The following is an 18,152-nucleotide window of genomic DNA, read 5'->3' on the forward strand; positions in this document are numbered from 1 at the left end:
AACCCAAATAAACAAGGGCACATATCTCCTATTCTATTCAGCACCTATCCCTGGCATCTTGTACAATGTTTAGTGTGGCCTGTGGCCATTTACTTTCCAAAAATTGGATAATATAATGTGTTTGCAATGCACTAAAATAAACCATGTTTTGTGAAAAAATGTGTTTGATCAACCATGTGCTAATATCATATTACATATTGGAACTACCACTATTTTATTCCCCAGGGTTTCTGATTTTTATAAAGTATATAATGTTTGGGGAGGAAAAAATGCAAGGATGGCTCTGGCAGCAAAAATGTTAAAGAGAGAGGCAATACCATCAAGGCTTGGGCTCCAGCTCCGAGGTCTGAAACCAGGCACTCAGCCTGTCTATCATGCACCCCTTTTCCAGCTAGGGAGGGGCTGAAGGGAATCCTTCTCCTTAGAAGGGAGGGCTGGCAAACGGATTCCTCTCCCCAGAATAGAGAAAGGAAAAAAGAGCCCTTGGAGAACATTGCCTACATGTTTTAGCAAAGCTAGGCCCATTCCACTCATGGCAAGCTCATAAAGGGTTGTTCAGCTGAGAAAACAGACTCTGGAGCTTCTTCAACATAGCGGCTTGTAGATATAACCAACATAATCTCCACTGTAGATGGCGCCCAAAGCAGCATGACAGCGTAAGGGAAGTTAGGTAAAAATCCATACCTCTGGGGTTTACTGGCTCTTGGAGGCAGCGTTCCGGTTGGCTGCGCTGGGTTCAGGTGACCCTTGGCAGCCATCTTGGCTCAGCAGAGTCTTTTTAAGGCCCTGCTCCCCAGGTTTTGGCACGCAGGTTACCCATTTGTCGGGGACAGTATTACCAACAGGAAGAGGTTCCAGTTGAAGAAGGAAAGTGTAGGGTTCGCAACTTCTCGGACTTCTTCCGGTATTCTGCCCCTCCAAACAGGCACTGCCAGTATGGCTGAAACCTGCTTCACTACACGCTGTTTAAATTTGTGAATGTCCCGGTTGGGCTGTCTTCCCACTGTGTTGTTGTGAACTGTCTTTGCTTTATTCAATACAAGTTTTTTCATTGCACCTGGACTGTGTATTGCCGCAGCACCATGCTGCACTCCACCTACACCTGGCAGCAGTCAGCAGGATATGTCCTTTGCAGCGGGTGTGGAAGATGGACTGGGCTCCAATATGGCTCTGCTAGGATCAGCCTTAGCCCTAATATGGATATTTAATGGCTCTAACATTCCCCTGGCTGAGCGTGAGAATTAGCTGGAGAGTGCTGCCCGCCTGGTGGCGTTGCTGGCCATTAAACACCTTAGAGGCTTTTTTTCAATACCAATTCTTTACATTGCACCTGGACAGTGTGTATTATTGCTGGTGGACCAAGCTGCATACCACTAAATATTAAAGTGGGGCTCTAGGCCAGAGTTAAAGTGGTTGAAAAGGCAGAAGGTTTTTTTATCTTAATGCATTCTATGCATTAAGATAAAAACCTTCTGTGTGCAGCATCCCCCCTCAGCCCCCCTAATACTTACCTGAGGTCCCCCTCTGTCCAGCAATGTCCACGAGTGTCTCAGCCGTCCGAGATTCTTCTTCCTGATTGGCTGAGACACAGCAGTGGCGCCATTGGCTCCCACTGCTTTCAACCAAAGTAAGCTAGCCAATCAGGGGAGAGAGGGGGCGGGGCCTGGTCGGGGCTCCGTGTCTGAATGGACACAGGGAGCTGTGACTCATCTTGGGTGCCCCCATAGCGAGCTGCTTGCTGTGGGGGCACTGAACAGGGGGGAGGGGGCAAGATCACAGAGGAGGGACCTGAGAAGAGGAGGATCCGGGCTGCTCTGTGCAAAACCATTACACAGAGCAGGTAAGTATAACATGTTTATTATTTTTATAGGAAAAAAAATGAGACCTTACAATCACTTTAAGTATATACCAAAAAAAAAAAAAAACAGAACCAGAGAATAGAACTGTCAGAAGGACCATAATAATAAGCTTCAGGGGTATAGTATTTACAAAATAAAGACATTATACCAAATTTAAAAAGTACCAAAGCCTTTATTATTAACTCCTTCCTGACCAGCCGCCGCAGTTGTACTGCAGCAGGTTGGCTCCCCTGGGTCAAACAAGGTAACTGTATGTTGGTTCACCTTTTGACCACTAGGGGCGCCGCGCCGGAGCCGTTGGAAGAGGAGAGGGAGAGGAGACAGATCGTATGTTCATACTAAGTATGAACACAGATCTCTCTCTCTTCCCCTAGTCAGTCCCATCCCCCCACAGTTAGAACACACCTAGGGAACACATTTAACCCCTTGATCGCTCCCTAGTGTTAACCTCTTCCCTGCCAGTGACATTTATACAGAATTCAGTGCATTTTTGATTGTCAATGGTCCCAAAAATGTGTAAAAAGTGTCCAATTTGTCCACTGCAATGTCGCAGTCCCGATAAAAAGCGCAGATCGCCGCCATTACTAGTAAAAAATAAATAAAAATAAAAATGCCATAAATCTATTCCCTATTTTGTAGACGCTATACCTTTTGCGCAAACCAATCAATATACGCTTATTGCGATTTTTTTTACCAAAAATATGTAGAAGAATACATATCGGCCTAAACTGAGGATTATTTTTTAAATTGGGATATTTATTATAGCAAAAATTAAAAGATATTGTATTTTTTTCAAAATTGTCGCTCTCCTTATGTTTATAGCGCAAAAAATAAAAACCGAAGAGGTGATTAAATACCACCAAAAGAAAGCTCTATTTGTGGGGAAAAAAGGATGTCAATTTTGTTTGGTTACAGCGTCGCATGACTGCGCAATTGCCAGTTAAAGCGATGCAGTGCTGAATCGCAAAAAATGGCCTGGTCATTGAGCAGTCAAATCTTCCGGGGCTGAAGTGGTTAACAAAAATCGGGCAAAAAATTATAAAAAAACAGCACCACTATCTTCCATCACCTTAAAAAATACAAGGCTGTCTAATAAACCAAAGATGCTTCTAGACGCCACACTCGCATCCACACACTCCAATAATCTAGCACATGAAAAAAGTAACTATATATGCAATATGGAGGACTGTGTATTGATTCCACCTATGAATACCCCAGGAGTGATATTAGGACACCTTCAGACTGGCAAGTGATGAGGTCATCCCTGGGTGCAATGTTCAGCAAGGAAAGTAAAACAAACAACAGCAAGGCTGATAGGGAGCACATTCCTATACAACCAAGAAGGTGGACTGATTTTGACACCCTTTTTTACGATGTTGAACTCCTCTGGTCCAAAACACATTTCTCAGCTAGGGTCAGTACCTGACCATTAAGGATAAGCTAGGGTTTAGACAGAACTCAGAAGTTTGGCCTCAACCCACAAGAAACTGTGACATGATAGCAGGTCATCTGCCCAATCAGCTGCGGTCATAGAATTCTCTGCACTGTTGACCTAGTTTGGCCACATGGCCCTATTTGGTCATACCATTGTCCAAATGTGGCCATATTTGGTCAATGATGTCTCCAGCATCTCTGACCCTTTGCTACGAGCAGTTGCGGTGCCGGGAATTCCTTGGCCACAGCTGATTTGGCTGGCGGCCTGCTATCATGTGACAGTTTTCTATTCCGCGTGCACACGATCGGATTTTCCGTCGGAAAAAACTTGGATGGTTTTTCTGACGGAATTCCGCTCAAGCTTGGCTTGCATACACACGGTCACACAAAAGTTCTCTGAACTTTAGACCATCAAGAACGCGGTGACGTACAACACTACGACGAGCCGAGAAAATGAAGTTCAATGCTTCAGAGCATGCGTCAAATTGTTTCCGAGCATGCGTAGGAATTTTGCGCGTCGGAATTGGTACAGACGATCGGAATTTCCGATCGGAACTTTTTCTGACCGAAAAATTGAGAACCTGCTCTCAATCCTTTGCTGGCGGGAATTCTGCCGTCAAAAGTCCGATGGAGCACACACACGGTCGGAATTTCCGACCAAAAGCTCACATCGGACTTTTGCTGGCGGAAAATCCGATCGTGTGTACGCGGCATTTGTGTTCAGGCCAAACTTTAGCTCATCCTTGCCTACCACATGGATCATCTCAGCTACCTGACCTCCAAAGAATATAATTTAGTAGTAACAAAAAATGACAGAGCCCAAATCTCAGCATAGCAGCGTTTTTTAATGAATCAGCACACAATATAAAAAGCTGCCACCAACACATCCAAAATTTAAATTTGGAACATTGTTCTTTTGTAAAGAAAACAATGACAAGGGAAATATATATTTATGGCACCAGCATTGACCATTCTTAGGGTCTGTGTGGTCATCACTTGAGTCCAAGGGATGCGGGTTGAGTTGATGGGATCAGATCCTTCAGTTAACTCATTGACAGATGCATTTGGCTTTATTTATTTTCTGGAGTGAATAAGTTGCAACTTCACTGGCTGCATGAAAAGTCAGAAGATCAGTATAACTGTAAGTATACCTACTATTTTTTTTTTTTTACAAGGAAGCCTACAACATGTCAGAGTGTGCTCTATTTTTTTTGTAGCAAGAAGCATGAGAAGATCATCAGATGGAGATACAGTAGGTGGTGTTTTCTGAGCTTCAGCAGAACAATTTAGGGTAATCTCTTTTCACAGATGTACTTATGGTGCTGGGAACAGGAACCATTAGTAAGGCCAGTTCCATGTTTAAAATGGTTGCAATCTTCTCCTTTGAGATCCTGACTGGTACCATTATTGAACCTGCAGGAAAAAAGTGCCATTAGTGACCATGGTTGAAGTCCATACTCAACAGAATAAGAGCGGGAGATTCGTAAAATAGAACTTGAATAAAAATGTGGAATTGAGTGAAAGAGCTGCTGGTGACATTTTCAATATGTAGACAAATGAAGCAGATGACATGTCTGTGACTTGCTGTTTCTGGAGCAGTTCCACCCAGTATCTTACCATGTTGTGTTATGAGAAGTCCTGTCCACCAAATCTCCAGGCTTCACCTCTCCGAGACCAATCCACCAGTCCTGATTATTCGAAAATTTGTTCAGGAAATTCTTTAGAAAGATAAAAAAATGTTTTAATATAATTGATATACCATAGTGCTGTACAGAGACCACAAAGCCATTCAAAAATATTTACAATAAAGGATGTTTGGGGGATTTTTTTTGTAGTAAAGGACTTTTCAAACATTCAGGTGTCTTTATTTCTAGGTTTCACCTTTTACCCCATACTTATTCACATGGCAAGGGGGGGGTCAGTATCTGTGGGGCCCCTTCTTATTTAAGGGAGCTTCCAGATTCCAATAAGCCTCCCATCCACAGGTGCCCACAATCACTGGCCAGGGTTGTGGGGATGAGGCTCTTGTCCTGATCAATATAGGGACAAGTTGCTCCAATGTTAACGGTATATGAACTGATATGGTCAGAGGGCATGCTCATTCTTCCTTTTCCTGTCCGGCTAGGCTGCATGTTCTAATTTGTCATTAATGACATTTCATTGCTGGCTTCTTAAAAAACAAAACAGAAAATAGACCCCTCCAAAGATCCTCCAAAATACATCCTGTTCCTGATTTAATGAGTGCTGTCTTTGTGTGTGACAACATCAGTGATGTTCCTGCTATAGAGTCCATCATATCCTGGTCATACATGAGTTCCTCTATTCACCATTATTATTATTATTGGTCATTTTTTACCACCATAATGGTTCCTGGTACTCTTACCATCTCATCATCTCCATTAATTATAACCAGATCAGCCTTCATTTTCTTACAGTCTTCTTTGGCAGAATCCCATGATTGTGCAATTGTAGACTTGTAGTAACAACTGAGGTTATAGAATTTCCAGTCTTTACCACACAACAGACCAGCAGTGCCTGAGAGAGAGATAGAGAGAGGATGGTGAGACTCATACTGTCGCCTCATCCCAGGTGGACCAATTTATTAGGATTGTCAAAACCAAAAACAGCTATTAAAGTGGTCACACCTCAAATCAATGGGGGTCTTTTCCTAATGAAACAATCACAATATTCCAAACGCACACATCCCTGGAAATGGCTGTCTGGTGTCAGCGTGTGCTGCAGTGACCCTTGGCTGGAAACTGAAGATATTTAAAGCAGAAAATATGTCACCAGCACACCAAGGATTCTCTAAACTGGTCCAAAGATTTATTCAGTAGTCACATAATCTTTACAAATGCAATGTTTCAGAGCCGCACAGGGCCCCTTCATCAGGCCGGTGTCTGATGAAGGGACCTTGTTCCTGTACAAAACACTGGTGACATATTTTCTGCTTGTTTTCCTACTGAAAGGAACTGCTCACACTATGCTCTGCATAAAGTACTAGTTCTGTTTCAAATTCCACTTTAATCATTGACATACCTCCGAGTCATTAGACTCAGTCTGTCCAGACAGTATGGTTACCTGCTGACTTGGCACCATCTACAAACACCTTAACACAGAGGTTAGACTACAAAATCCCCATGTTGATGGTGACAAGGGCCTCATCCCCACAACCCTTGCCCGGTGGTTGTGGGGGTCTGCGGGCGGGGGGCTTATCGGAATCTGGAAGCCCCCTTTAACAAGGGGACCCCCAGATCCCAGCCCTCCCCCTGTGTGAAATGGTAAGGGGGTACAAAAGTACCCCTACCATTTCACAAAAGAAAACTGTCAAAAATGTTAAAAAAAAAAAGAGACAGTTTTTGACAATTCCTTTAATGCTTCTTCTTTCTTCTATCATCTATCTTCTATCTTCCTTCGGTTTCTTCCTCCATCCTCTTCTTCTTCTGGTTCTTCCTCCGGTGTTCTCGTCCGGCATCTCCTCTGCGGCGTCTTCTTATCTTCTTCTCCTCGGGCCGCTACGCATCCATGATGGCATGGAGGGAGGCTCCCGCTGTGTGACGCTTCTCTCTTCATCTTTTTCTTCATCTTTTCCTCTTCATCTTCTTCTCTTCATCCTCTCGTCTTCATCTTCTTTTCGGGCCACTCCGCATCCATGATGGCATGGAGGGAGGCTCCCGCTGTGTGACGCCTCTCTTCTTCTGACAGTTCTTAAATAACGGGGGGCGGAGAGCGGACAAGAGCCTGATAAATATGTAATTTACTGGCCTCTTCCTTTTCTGAATGAACACAGTGAATGATTGGTACCGATCACTCGCTGTTGTTCATTTATAGCTGAAGCATAGTATACTTTGTTTAGTATGCTTCTGTTTTTGAATGAACCAGAAGCCGCTCAGCACAGAGCACTTCCCATTCATTCACTGTCCAGTGCAGAGAAAGGGACAGGGGAATCTGTCTTCAGTTCCTTTCCCTGTCTCAAATGTGAGACATCAGAGGTCTGTTTAGACCCATGAGATTTCACCAAAGCCCCTAACAGGGCTCCTAAAAAAATAATAAAGAACAATGTTGTGAAAAAAAAAAATTAAATTGTAAAAAATAATAATAAAAAAAACGACTTACACCGTCAAGTGCCCCAATGACACCAATCTCTGCCCTACTGACACTGTCCACTGCTCTAGTGACTGACACCATTCACTAATCTGCTGACACCACCCTTTGCCCTACTGACACATCCACTGCTCTTTTGACACCCACTTCTGCCCTACTGACACATCTACTGTTCTACTGACACCATCCACTGCCCTACTGACACCGTCCATTTCTCTACTGACACCGTCCACTGCTCTACTGACACCAACCACTGCTCTAGTGACATCGTCCACTGCTCTACTGACATCGTCCACTGCTCTACTGACATCGTTCACTACTCTACTGACACCGTCCATTGCTCTACTGACAACATCACTGCTCTACTGACACCGTCCTCTGCTCTACTGACACTGTCCACTGCTCTACTGACACCATCCACTGCTCTACTGACACTGTCCACTGCTCTCCTGACACCATCCACTGCTCTACTGACATCATCCACTGCTCCCCTGACACCATTCACTAATCTGCTGACACCACCCTTTGCCCTACTGACACACCCACTGCTCTATTGACACCAACTTCTGCCCTACTGACACATCTACTGTTCTACTGACACCATCCACTGCCCTACTGACAGTGTCCACTGCTCTACTGACACCGTCCACTGCTCTACTGACACCGTCCACTGCTCTACTGACATCGTCCACTGCTCTACTGACACCGTCCACTGCTCTACTGACATCGTCCACTGCTCTACTGACACCGTCCACTGCTCTACTGACACCAACCACTGCTCTACTGACATCGTCCACTGCTCTACTGACACCAACCACTGCTCTACTGACACCGTCCACTGCTCTACTGACAACATCACTGCTCTACTGACACCGTTCTCTGCTCTACTGACACTGTCCACTGCTCTACTGACACCGTCCACTGCTCTACTGACACCGTCCACTGCTCTACTGACACTGTCCACTGCTCTACTGACACCATCACTGCTCTACTGACATCATCCACTGCTCTACTGACATGTCCACTGCTCTACTAACACCATCCACTGCTCTATTGACACCGTTCACTTCTCTACTGACACCATCCACTGCTCTACTGACACTGTCCACTACTCTACGACACCGTCCACTGCTCTACTGACACCGTCCACTGCCCTAATGACACATTCACTGCTCTATTGACACCAACTTCTGCCCTACTGACACATCTACTGCTCTACTGACACCATCCACTGCTCTACTGACACCGTCCACTTCTCTACTGACACCGTCCACTACTCTACTGACACTGTCCACTGCTCTACTGACACCATCACTGCTCTACTGACACCATCCACTACTCTACTGACACCGTCCACTGCTCTACTATCACCATCCACTGCTCTATTGACACCGTCCACTGCTCTACTGACACCGTCCACTGCTCTACTGACACCGTCTACTACTCTACTGACACCGTCCACTGCTCTACTGACACCATCCACTGCTCTATGGACACCGTCCACTTCTCTACTGACACCATCCACTGCTCTACTGACACTGTCCACTACTCTACTGACATCATCCACTGCTCTACTGACACTTTCCACTGCCCTACTGACACATCCACTGCTCTATTGACACCAACTTTTGCCCTACTGACACATCTACTGCTCTACTGACACCATCCACTGCTCTACTGACACCGTCCACTTCTCTACTGACACCGTCCACTGCTCTACTGACACCGTCCACTACTCTACTGACACCGTCCACTGCTCTACTGACACCGTTCTCTGCTCTACTGACACCATCCACTGCGCTACTGACACCATCCACTGCTCTACTGACACCGTCCACTGCTCTACTGACACCATCCACTGCTCTACTGACACCGTCCACTGCTCTACTGACACCGTCCACTGCCCTACTGACACCATCCACTGCTCTACTGACACCATCCTCTGCTCTACTGACACCATCCACTGCTCTACTGACACCGTCCACTGCTCTACTGACACCGTCCACTGCTCTACTGACACCGTCCACTGCTCTACTGACACCGTCCACTGCCCTACTGACACCATCCACTGCTCTACTGACACCAACCACTGCTCTACTGACACCGTCCACTGCCCTATTGACACCATCCACTGCTTTACTGACAACGTCTACTGCTCTACTGACACTATCCACTGCCCTATTGACACTGTCCACAGCTTTACTGACACCGTCCACTGCTCTACTGACACCGTCCACTACTCTACTGAAACCATCCAGTGCCCTACTGACACCGTTCACTGTCCTACTGACAGGTCATTTGTGGTGTGTGTATATACACACATACATGCACAGGTGTGTTTGAGCTTTGGGGTGCACACTCTTGTGCACTAGGCTGCACACATCTATGACAAATACACACCAGATGTGATTACAGAACATGGAGGAAATAAGAAGTCAAGAGAAAGGCGTATTTAGTGGGTATCATGTGTTTGGATGAGTAGACAATATCAGTGAACTTTAGTTCCAAGAAAAACAGTCATTCAGTCATTCTAACCATGCCGAAATATAGCCTCCAATTTTACCATGTGGCACTGCTAGGCAGAACACGCTTTAACCTGTATCTGTTGGCGGCACCATTATTTTATGTTGGAAGCACACTGGCACCCATAGCTCCTTGACCATGTTGTCACTGAAAGCCTCTGAGCACTAATTACATTTGGGAGGCGGTAGGATGAGCTCCCAATCACATGATCGCTGTGTCAGCCAACCACAGTGATTACATGATCAGGAGGCCCAAGAAACGCCTCCAGCATTACGTACCCCTTTAAGGCACTTCATGAACCTGAGGTAGGGTATTAAAAAAGTGGTCCCTGTTTCCTTGTGGTATGGCTTTGGTTATAAGTCAATGCTAAAACTAAAATCTCTACATCTATAGACATCCACGATCTAATGCCGTGTACACACGATCGGAATTTCCGACAACAAAATCCTGGATTTTTTCCTGAAGGACATTGGCTCAAACTTGTCTTGCATACACACGGTCACACAAATGTTGTCGGAAATTCCGAACGTCAAGAATGCGGTGACGTACAAGACGTATGACGAGCCAAGAAAAATGAAGTTCAATAGCCAGTGCGGCTCCTTCTGCTTGATTCCGAGCATGTGTGAACTTTTGTGTGACGCACTTGTGTACACACGATCGGACTTTCCGACATCAAGTGAAGTTGGTGGAAAATTTGAGAACCTGCTCTCAAACATTTGTGGCCGGAAATTCAGACAGCAAATGTTCGATGGAGCATACGCAAGCTCACATCGAACATTTCCCGTCGGAAAGTCTGACTATGTCCGACCACTAACCTATCTAGCCCTGTAAAGAAAAAAATCAGTATACATACGGCGATCTGACCCTATCTCCAGCGGCGGAAGCTCTGCAGAGGACACAGCCAACAATGGCTGTGAAATGAACGGGAAGTGACGTCACCCATGGACTTACTATGGGGCTTCCGTTGTCGGCTGTGTCCTCTGAACCTGCCCACACAGTAAAGCCGCGGCCGACAGCTCAGAGTGGGATTGGGTCAGATCGCCTTCAGAAAAGGTACGTATACTGCTTTCTTCTTTACAGGTCTAGATAGGTTAGTGTTAGATCGTGGGTGTCCATAGATACCGGGATTTTAGTTTTAGCACGACTTCCACTTTTAAGCCTCGTACACATGATGGGATTGTTGGCCAACAAAACTGTGGAATTTTGTCCGAAGGGCGTTGGCCCAAACTTGTCTTGCATACAAGTGGCAATGAGTTGTCGGCCAACAAATACGAACGTAGTGACGTACTACGTTGTTTTTCAGCTCTTCAGCGCCACCCTTTGGGCTCCTTCTGCTAATTTTGTGTTAGTAGAAGTTTGGTGAGTGTTGCCCCCCTAATACTTACCTGAGCCCCATCTCAATCCAGCCATGTGCGTAAGAGCCTCAGCTCTCCGGAAACTCTCTTCCTCATTGGCCTCCCATTTACCTCCTTCATTGCTGAGATGACTCTACACCTTAATTGAAGTCACCTTGTGGTGTATTGGACATGATTTGGAAAGGCACACCCCTCTCTATAAAAGGCCTCACAGCTGACAATGCATACTGTATCAGAGCAAAAGCCACAAGGTCAAAAGAAGTGCCTGCAGAGCTCAGAGACAGGATTATTGCAAGGCACAGATCTGGATAAGGTTACAGAAAAATAGGGGGCACATACTGGGAGTTAAAATTGCCTGCAAGGTGAAGTATATAAAAGTGTGTGTAGAAATGCACCATTGAAATATGCTCTGGGCCATCTTCACAGAAAATGTAACTCATTATAGCCGTAAAGTTTATTGGTCTATGCCTCCTGTGTTTGTTTTTTTTTGTTTTTTTTTGTTTTTTTAATATCTACTATGTTTTTTTTTGTATGTACTTTGTACAGCGGAGGATCCACAACTTTTGCAATGTTCTTTGAAATATCAAAATTTTCAATAAAAATTATGAAAAATGAAGTTTGGTGAGTGTTGATTCGCACTTTTCATTTTGCGCGTTTCAGTTAGTTTCTGAACAGCCGTTCGTCAACCAGACATGTTGCGGAATCGGAGGAGATAACGTGTTATTTATTATTGGCCTTGGAGTTATTGCTTTCACATTATTTTTTGGTTGAATAATAATGATTTGATTTGTTATATTTTCTATATTTTTGGATGCATAGAATGCACTTTTTGGTTATTTGGTTACGTTCTATTGGCAGATAGTATGTCTAATTTTATTTGTTTTCTTTTTTTAACCACTTGACCACTGGACACTTAAACCCCCTTTTTCAGCTTTTGGTGCTCTCACACTTTGAATGACAATTACTCAATCATGCAACTCTGTACCCATATGGAATTTTTGTCCTTTTTTTCACACAAATAGAGTTTTCTTTTGGTGGTATTTAATCATCGCTGGGTTTTTTATTTTTTGCGCTATAAATCAAAAAATACTGAAAATTCTGTAAAAAAAAAATTCTTTGTTTCTGTTTAGCTGTTTAGCAAATTATTAATTTTTATTCATAAATTTTGGCCAAAATTTATACTGCTACGTATCTTTGGTAATCAAAATTGGTGTATATTATTTGGTCTTTATGAAAATTATAGAGTCTACAAGCTATGGTGCCAATCTCTGAAAATTGATCACACCTGAAGTACTGACGGTCTATTTCATTTCTTGAGACCCTAACATGCCAGGAAAGTAGAAATACCCCCCAAATGACCCCTTTTTGGAAAGTAGACATTCCAGGGTGTTTAGAAAGAGGCACGGTGAGCTTTTTGAAGTTGTAATTTTTTCCCATGATTCTTTGCAAAATTTTTCACAAAATTGTCATATTATCAGGTTATTTTGTCACACACGGCATATGCATACCACAAATTACATCCCAAAACACATTCTGCTACTCCTCCTGAGTATGGCGATACCACATTTGTGAGACTTTTACACAGCCTGGCCACATACAGAGGCCCAACATTCAGGGAGCACCAGCAGGCGTTCTAGGGGCATACATTTCAAGTCTAATTTGACTATCTAATTACACTTTGAGGCACTGTAGTAGCATGGATGCGAACTGATCTGGCATGGATGAGCCGTGGATGTGGATGGCTGGGTATGGCTGGGTGGGTATGGCTGAGTGTGGGTGGGATGGCTGGGTATGGCTGAGTATGGATGGATAAATGAGTATTGCAGAGTATGGATGGATGGATGAGTATTGCAGAGTATAGATGGAACGGATGAGTATTGCAGAGTATGGATGGATGGATGAGTATTGCAGAGTATGGATGGATGGATGAGTATTGCAGAGTATGAATGAACGGATGAGTATTGCAGAGTATGGATGGAACGGATGAGTATTGCAGAGTATGGATGGATGGATGAGTATTGCAGAGTATGGATGAGTATTGCAGAGTATGAATGGATGGATGAGTATTGCAGAGTATGAATGAATGGATGTGTATTGCAGAGTATGGATGGATGGATGAGTATTGCAGAGTATGGATGGATGAGTATGGGCAGGGTATGGGCAGAGTATGGGCAGAGTATGGATGTGGCTGGAATGGACACTGAGCAGCGCTGTGGGCACTACACATCCAGCCCACAGCGCTGCTGCAAACGATCTCTCCCCCTCTCCCCTCGCACTGTACCGATCGGTACGGAGAGGGGAGAGAGGAACCGGACGTGACATCGTTTTGTTGTTGTGATCACTCCGTCATTTGACGGAGAGATCACGTGGTAAACGGCCACTATCAGCGGCCATTTACCGTGATCCGCCATGCGCCGGGACTTCCAGACCCGGCGGTCACGGATATTTCTGGGTGCGCGCCCCACGGGGAGCAAGATTCTTTGAGGACCTCCATGGACCCCCTCCCAGAATAAGCCGACCGCGCTGTAGCCGTCTTTCGGCTATGGCACGGTCGGCATGTGGTTAATGCACAATAAAAAAAATTGTGTAGAATAATACTTGGCTATGTGTTTTACTTCAAATGACAGTTTGGGAGTCGGCAGTTACATTTAAAAAAAAATACAATGTAAAATTGACAAGGGACACCAACATAGTTGTATCTTTGATCTTAAAACCTACAGAATAATGGTGTTGTGGTTCAGTTTACCATTTGCCAAAATATTATTCATGGTGGCATTGATCTCAGTCAGCTTATTGGTCATATTGAAGTCTGCAGAAACAGGAAAACAAATATCATCTATAAAGAAATGCACCAAATTCATTGATCAGTCTATTAACTATACACATTGTTCTTTTATGTTAACAAGGGGCTTTTTTTTTTAAGCAGATCTTTACCACATCTGAGCACCACAATCCAAAAACAGCATTAAGTTAATTTTTAATATTCATCTCAAACTCCCCCATCTATCCAAATCTCCATTATTTATTTTGTTGAGAAATCGTTTTGAAATATACCCCCCTAGCATTATTGGCTCTGGCCATCTTGAGTAAGGGCAGATGATTCATTTAGCATTTACTTCTTGGAATCCATCTGCCCTTAGCTCGACACGCATGCTGGAGGGCGTGCTTAGCTAAGAAAACCTCTCCTTCTCTCCTCCCCTCTTGAAGACTCCTGGGATAGATGACATAATTTGCCTTGGCAAAACAGCAAACAGTTTAAAACAAGTAGATATAAGAGAAAATTTGAGCTAAACCCCAACAATATATAAATAAAATTGATAAATATATACAAAGTGAATATTAAAAAAGATGCAGTATCTAAAAAAAACAGAATATCAAGCCCATAAAAATGTACAAAAAGAAAAAACGTACAACCACAAAAATGTGATAAAGGGAGGATTGGTGTGAAAAAAAAACACAAAATTATATTTGCAGATAACTACTGCAATCAAATACTGTGATTAAAGTGTCCATCCATCTTCAATCACGGCGCCGACGGACCCGAAACATAGAAAAAAAAAACCTCCGCCTCGATGGGAGGTGTCCCGCTGACTGCTGTCTCTTGGCTGTGACAACTGTTATATAGGCCAGGGAGGGCCACCTGGTGACGTAACTGGGTGACCCCGCCAACTTCTGAAGTCATGTGACATCAGAAGTGAAATAATAAAGGAATTGTCCAAAACTGTCTCCTGTCAAAAAGTTAAAACCACAAGAGACAGTTTTTGAAAAATCCTTTAGGAAAAAATATTTAAATACAAAAAAAGTATCCTGATAAATGTAAATCCATCATCAGTCATGCCGCCTGACGGACCCAAAAAATATCTAAAAATTTAAGACGCTTCCACCCCTTGGGAGGCCTCCCACTGTATGCACTCTCTTCGCTCGCTCGTCCCCCCTTTCCTGGCTTGCCAGGGTTCATGCTCCCGTAAGGGTCTGGTATGGCTTTTAGGGGGGACCCCATGCCATTTCTTTTTATTTTGGCGTGGAGTTCCCCTTAAAATCCATACCAGACACAAAGGGCCTGGTATGGATTATGGGGGGGACCCCACACCGTTTTTTTTCTCAATTCTGTCATAGGGTTCCCCTTAACCACTTCAATACACTGTATTATATACTCTTTACTGTATTATATACTCTGCACTACACTGTATTATATACTCTGCACTACACTGTATTATATACACTGCTCTGTACTGTATTATATACTCTGCACTGTATTATATACTCTGCACTACACTGTATTATATACTCTGCACTACACTGTATTTTATACACTGCTCTGTACTGTATTATATACTCTGCACTGTATTATATACTCTGCACTACACTGTATCATATACTCTGCACTACACTGTATTATATACACTGCTCTGCACTGTATTATATACTCTGCACTGTATTATATACTCTGCACTACACTGTATTATATACTCTGCACTACACTGTATTATATACACTGCTCTGCACTGTATTATATACTCTGCACTGTATTATATACTCTGCACTACACTGTATTATATACTCTGCACTACACTGTATTATATACTCTGCACTGTATTATATACTCTGCACTACACTGTATTATATACATTACACTGCCTGCACGCTCAATCCACTAACTACCCTGCCTAATCTACAGAGAAAGATTGGACAGAGCACTCCACTTCCTCATAAGGTGATGGGATTTTAGCGGATATGTTTTTTGTCACTAAGGTAAGTACAACCACAGAAAGGTTCATAAAATTTTAGATTTATTACAAAGTGTTCAAGTTAGAGATAGAAGAATAGAGATACAATAATAACATTTGGTCATTAATGGTTGACCATAGTTGATACTCAATACACAAGATTAAGGCAGATGCTTGTATATGCAAAAACCCGACGCATTTCGCAGACTTCTTATCTGCTTCTTCAAGGCAGTTTAGCATGCATCTATGACATTACATAGGTTACAGAAGAATACCGTTAGTATCAATAACAATTAATCTACTCATAATACATTTGTAAAATTTATACAATTGGTCTAAGTGCTCACCAAACTTATTGTATTGACATTAAAACGACTGCAGCACCAAGAAGGGAGCCAAGATTAAACACCCTGCAATGATTGAGCGATGAAGCCAGTTTCACAAGCCTGGTCTGATTGACGTCAATTGTATAAATCTTACAAATGTATTATGGATAAATGAATTGATACTAACGGTATAGTAACAGTTGAAGAAGTCTGCAAAACGCGTTGGTTTTTCACATCTACAAGCTGCCTTAATATTGTTAGCTGCCTTAATATTGTGTATTGAGTATCAACATTAATGACCAAATGTTATTATTGTATCTCTATTTTTAACTAAAATTTTATGAACCTTTCTGTGGTTGTGCTTACCTTAGTCACAGTAAAACATATCCACTCAAATCCCATCACCTTTAGAGGGAGTGGTGTGCTCTCTCCAATTTTTCTCTATATATTTACTAGGGATGTGGATGTGTTAATCTGTCACTAGAAACTGTCCAACAAACTGCATACATATATATATATATATATATATATATATATATATATATATATATATATACCCTGCCTAATCTCTCTCCACTATATCACACTATATACTGCCGCCAATGGAAGCAGCCTTGTGTGGGGCCTGGACTTAGCCCCTGAGCCATGATTGGCCAAAAGCACCCTGCCTTTGGCAAATCATGGTTCTGCACAGTACATCACACTATGATAGGCCAAAGCTTAAAGGTCAGGTGCATGCTTTGGTCAATCAGCAACCATCAATGCAATTGTGGTCCTGTTCTAAGAACAAACAAACACCCGACGTTTGAGTTGAACTTAAGTTCGACTCAAACATCAAGCTCATCCCTACAGTCTGGGTAGGTGAAACGCGCTAGTTGAGCGGGGCCCCTGGAGGAGACATGCTGAAGCCATTTCTTCATAGACCTTAACTGGGCTGAGCATCAGTTGTGCAGCTTTCCACATCCTTCGCTAGTGCGACCAACAAATGTTTCACAAGTTCTGTTGGGCTGGGATGTCTGTCTGCTAAGATCAACCACAGACGTTGACTTTATTTTGATATCAGCAAGCAAAAGATAAAATGGGATGTGTACTGTAGATCTTTGTAGAGGCCAGAATACCCCTGTGAAGCCCCTAAATCTAACAATCTGCCATGCCCTAATATTGAATGTTTTCACAGTGTTACGGTACATGATATTCAGAATACAGGGAAATGAACCCAACACCACACCGTGAGCTACTGGCCTCTCCATACATCCAACTCTATTGGACACATCTGATATCTCAATATATCCATGTTACACCACTCTGAGGACATTGCTTTATGATAAACGATACAGAGAAGAAAGAAATACTCACAGAATGTGAACAGAAGACTTGTGGAGAGAAATGCCATGAAGAACAGAAAGATTAGGAGGACCATCAGGAACTGTAAAACCTGACCTAGAAATATTAAAGACAGAGAACATTAAGCCTACACATATCAACTGGTATAACAGTGTAAAAATGCTACAGTAATATTATGCATGTATAAATCCCTGTGGTACAAACTTATAGAAATCTACCCTGCATACTACCATATATTGCTGAAAATGTTTTTTCAGCCAACATCATGGATCTGGTGGACAAATTACTGGGAGGGGCTGGGGAAGACCCGGCTGTCATGGTGCACGTTGGCACCAATGACAAAGTCAGAGGCAGACGGAGTGTCCTAAAAAAAAATTTTAGGGACTTAGGAGCTAAATTGAGGAAAAGGACCTCCAAGGTAGTATTCTCAGAAATACTACCGGTACCTCGAGCCACACCAGAAAGGCAGAGGGAGATTAG

The 18,152-nt window shown here is 43.3% G+C and overlaps 1 protein-coding gene across 3 annotated transcripts in view; it reads right to left on the reverse strand.

The window, feature by feature from the left end:
* Positions 1 to 4,117: 4,117 nt before the first annotated feature.
* Positions 4,118 to 18,152, reverse strand: part of LOC141134911 (C-type lectin domain family 2 member B-like) — a 31,735-nt gene continuing 17,700 nt past the window's right edge. For 2 of the 3 annotated variants that reach the window (XM_073624344.1, XM_073624343.1), the window contains exons 3-7: positions 17,685 to 17,768; positions 14,022 to 14,084; positions 5,677 to 5,828; positions 4,911 to 5,011; positions 4,118 to 4,706 (exon numbers count right to left, since the gene is read on the reverse strand). In XM_073624344.1, coding sequence (XP_073480445.1) covers positions 4,580 to 4,706; positions 4,911 to 5,011; positions 5,677 to 5,828; positions 14,022 to 14,084; positions 17,685 to 17,768 — 527 coding nt within the window. In that variant the 3' untranslated portion in view covers positions 4,118 to 4,579. The remainder of the gene's footprint in view (positions 4,707 to 4,910; positions 5,012 to 5,676; positions 5,829 to 14,021; positions 14,085 to 17,684; positions 17,769 to 18,152) is intronic. The other variant, XM_073624345.1, reaches the window with a different exon arrangement.

The sequence above is a fragment of the Aquarana catesbeiana genome, linkage group LG03 (assembly GCF_042186555.1).
Source record: "Aquarana catesbeiana isolate 2022-GZ linkage group LG03, ASM4218655v1, whole genome shotgun sequence".
In the NCBI taxonomy this organism is placed as follows: domain Eukaryota; kingdom Metazoa; phylum Chordata; class Amphibia; order Anura; family Ranidae; genus Aquarana; species Aquarana catesbeiana.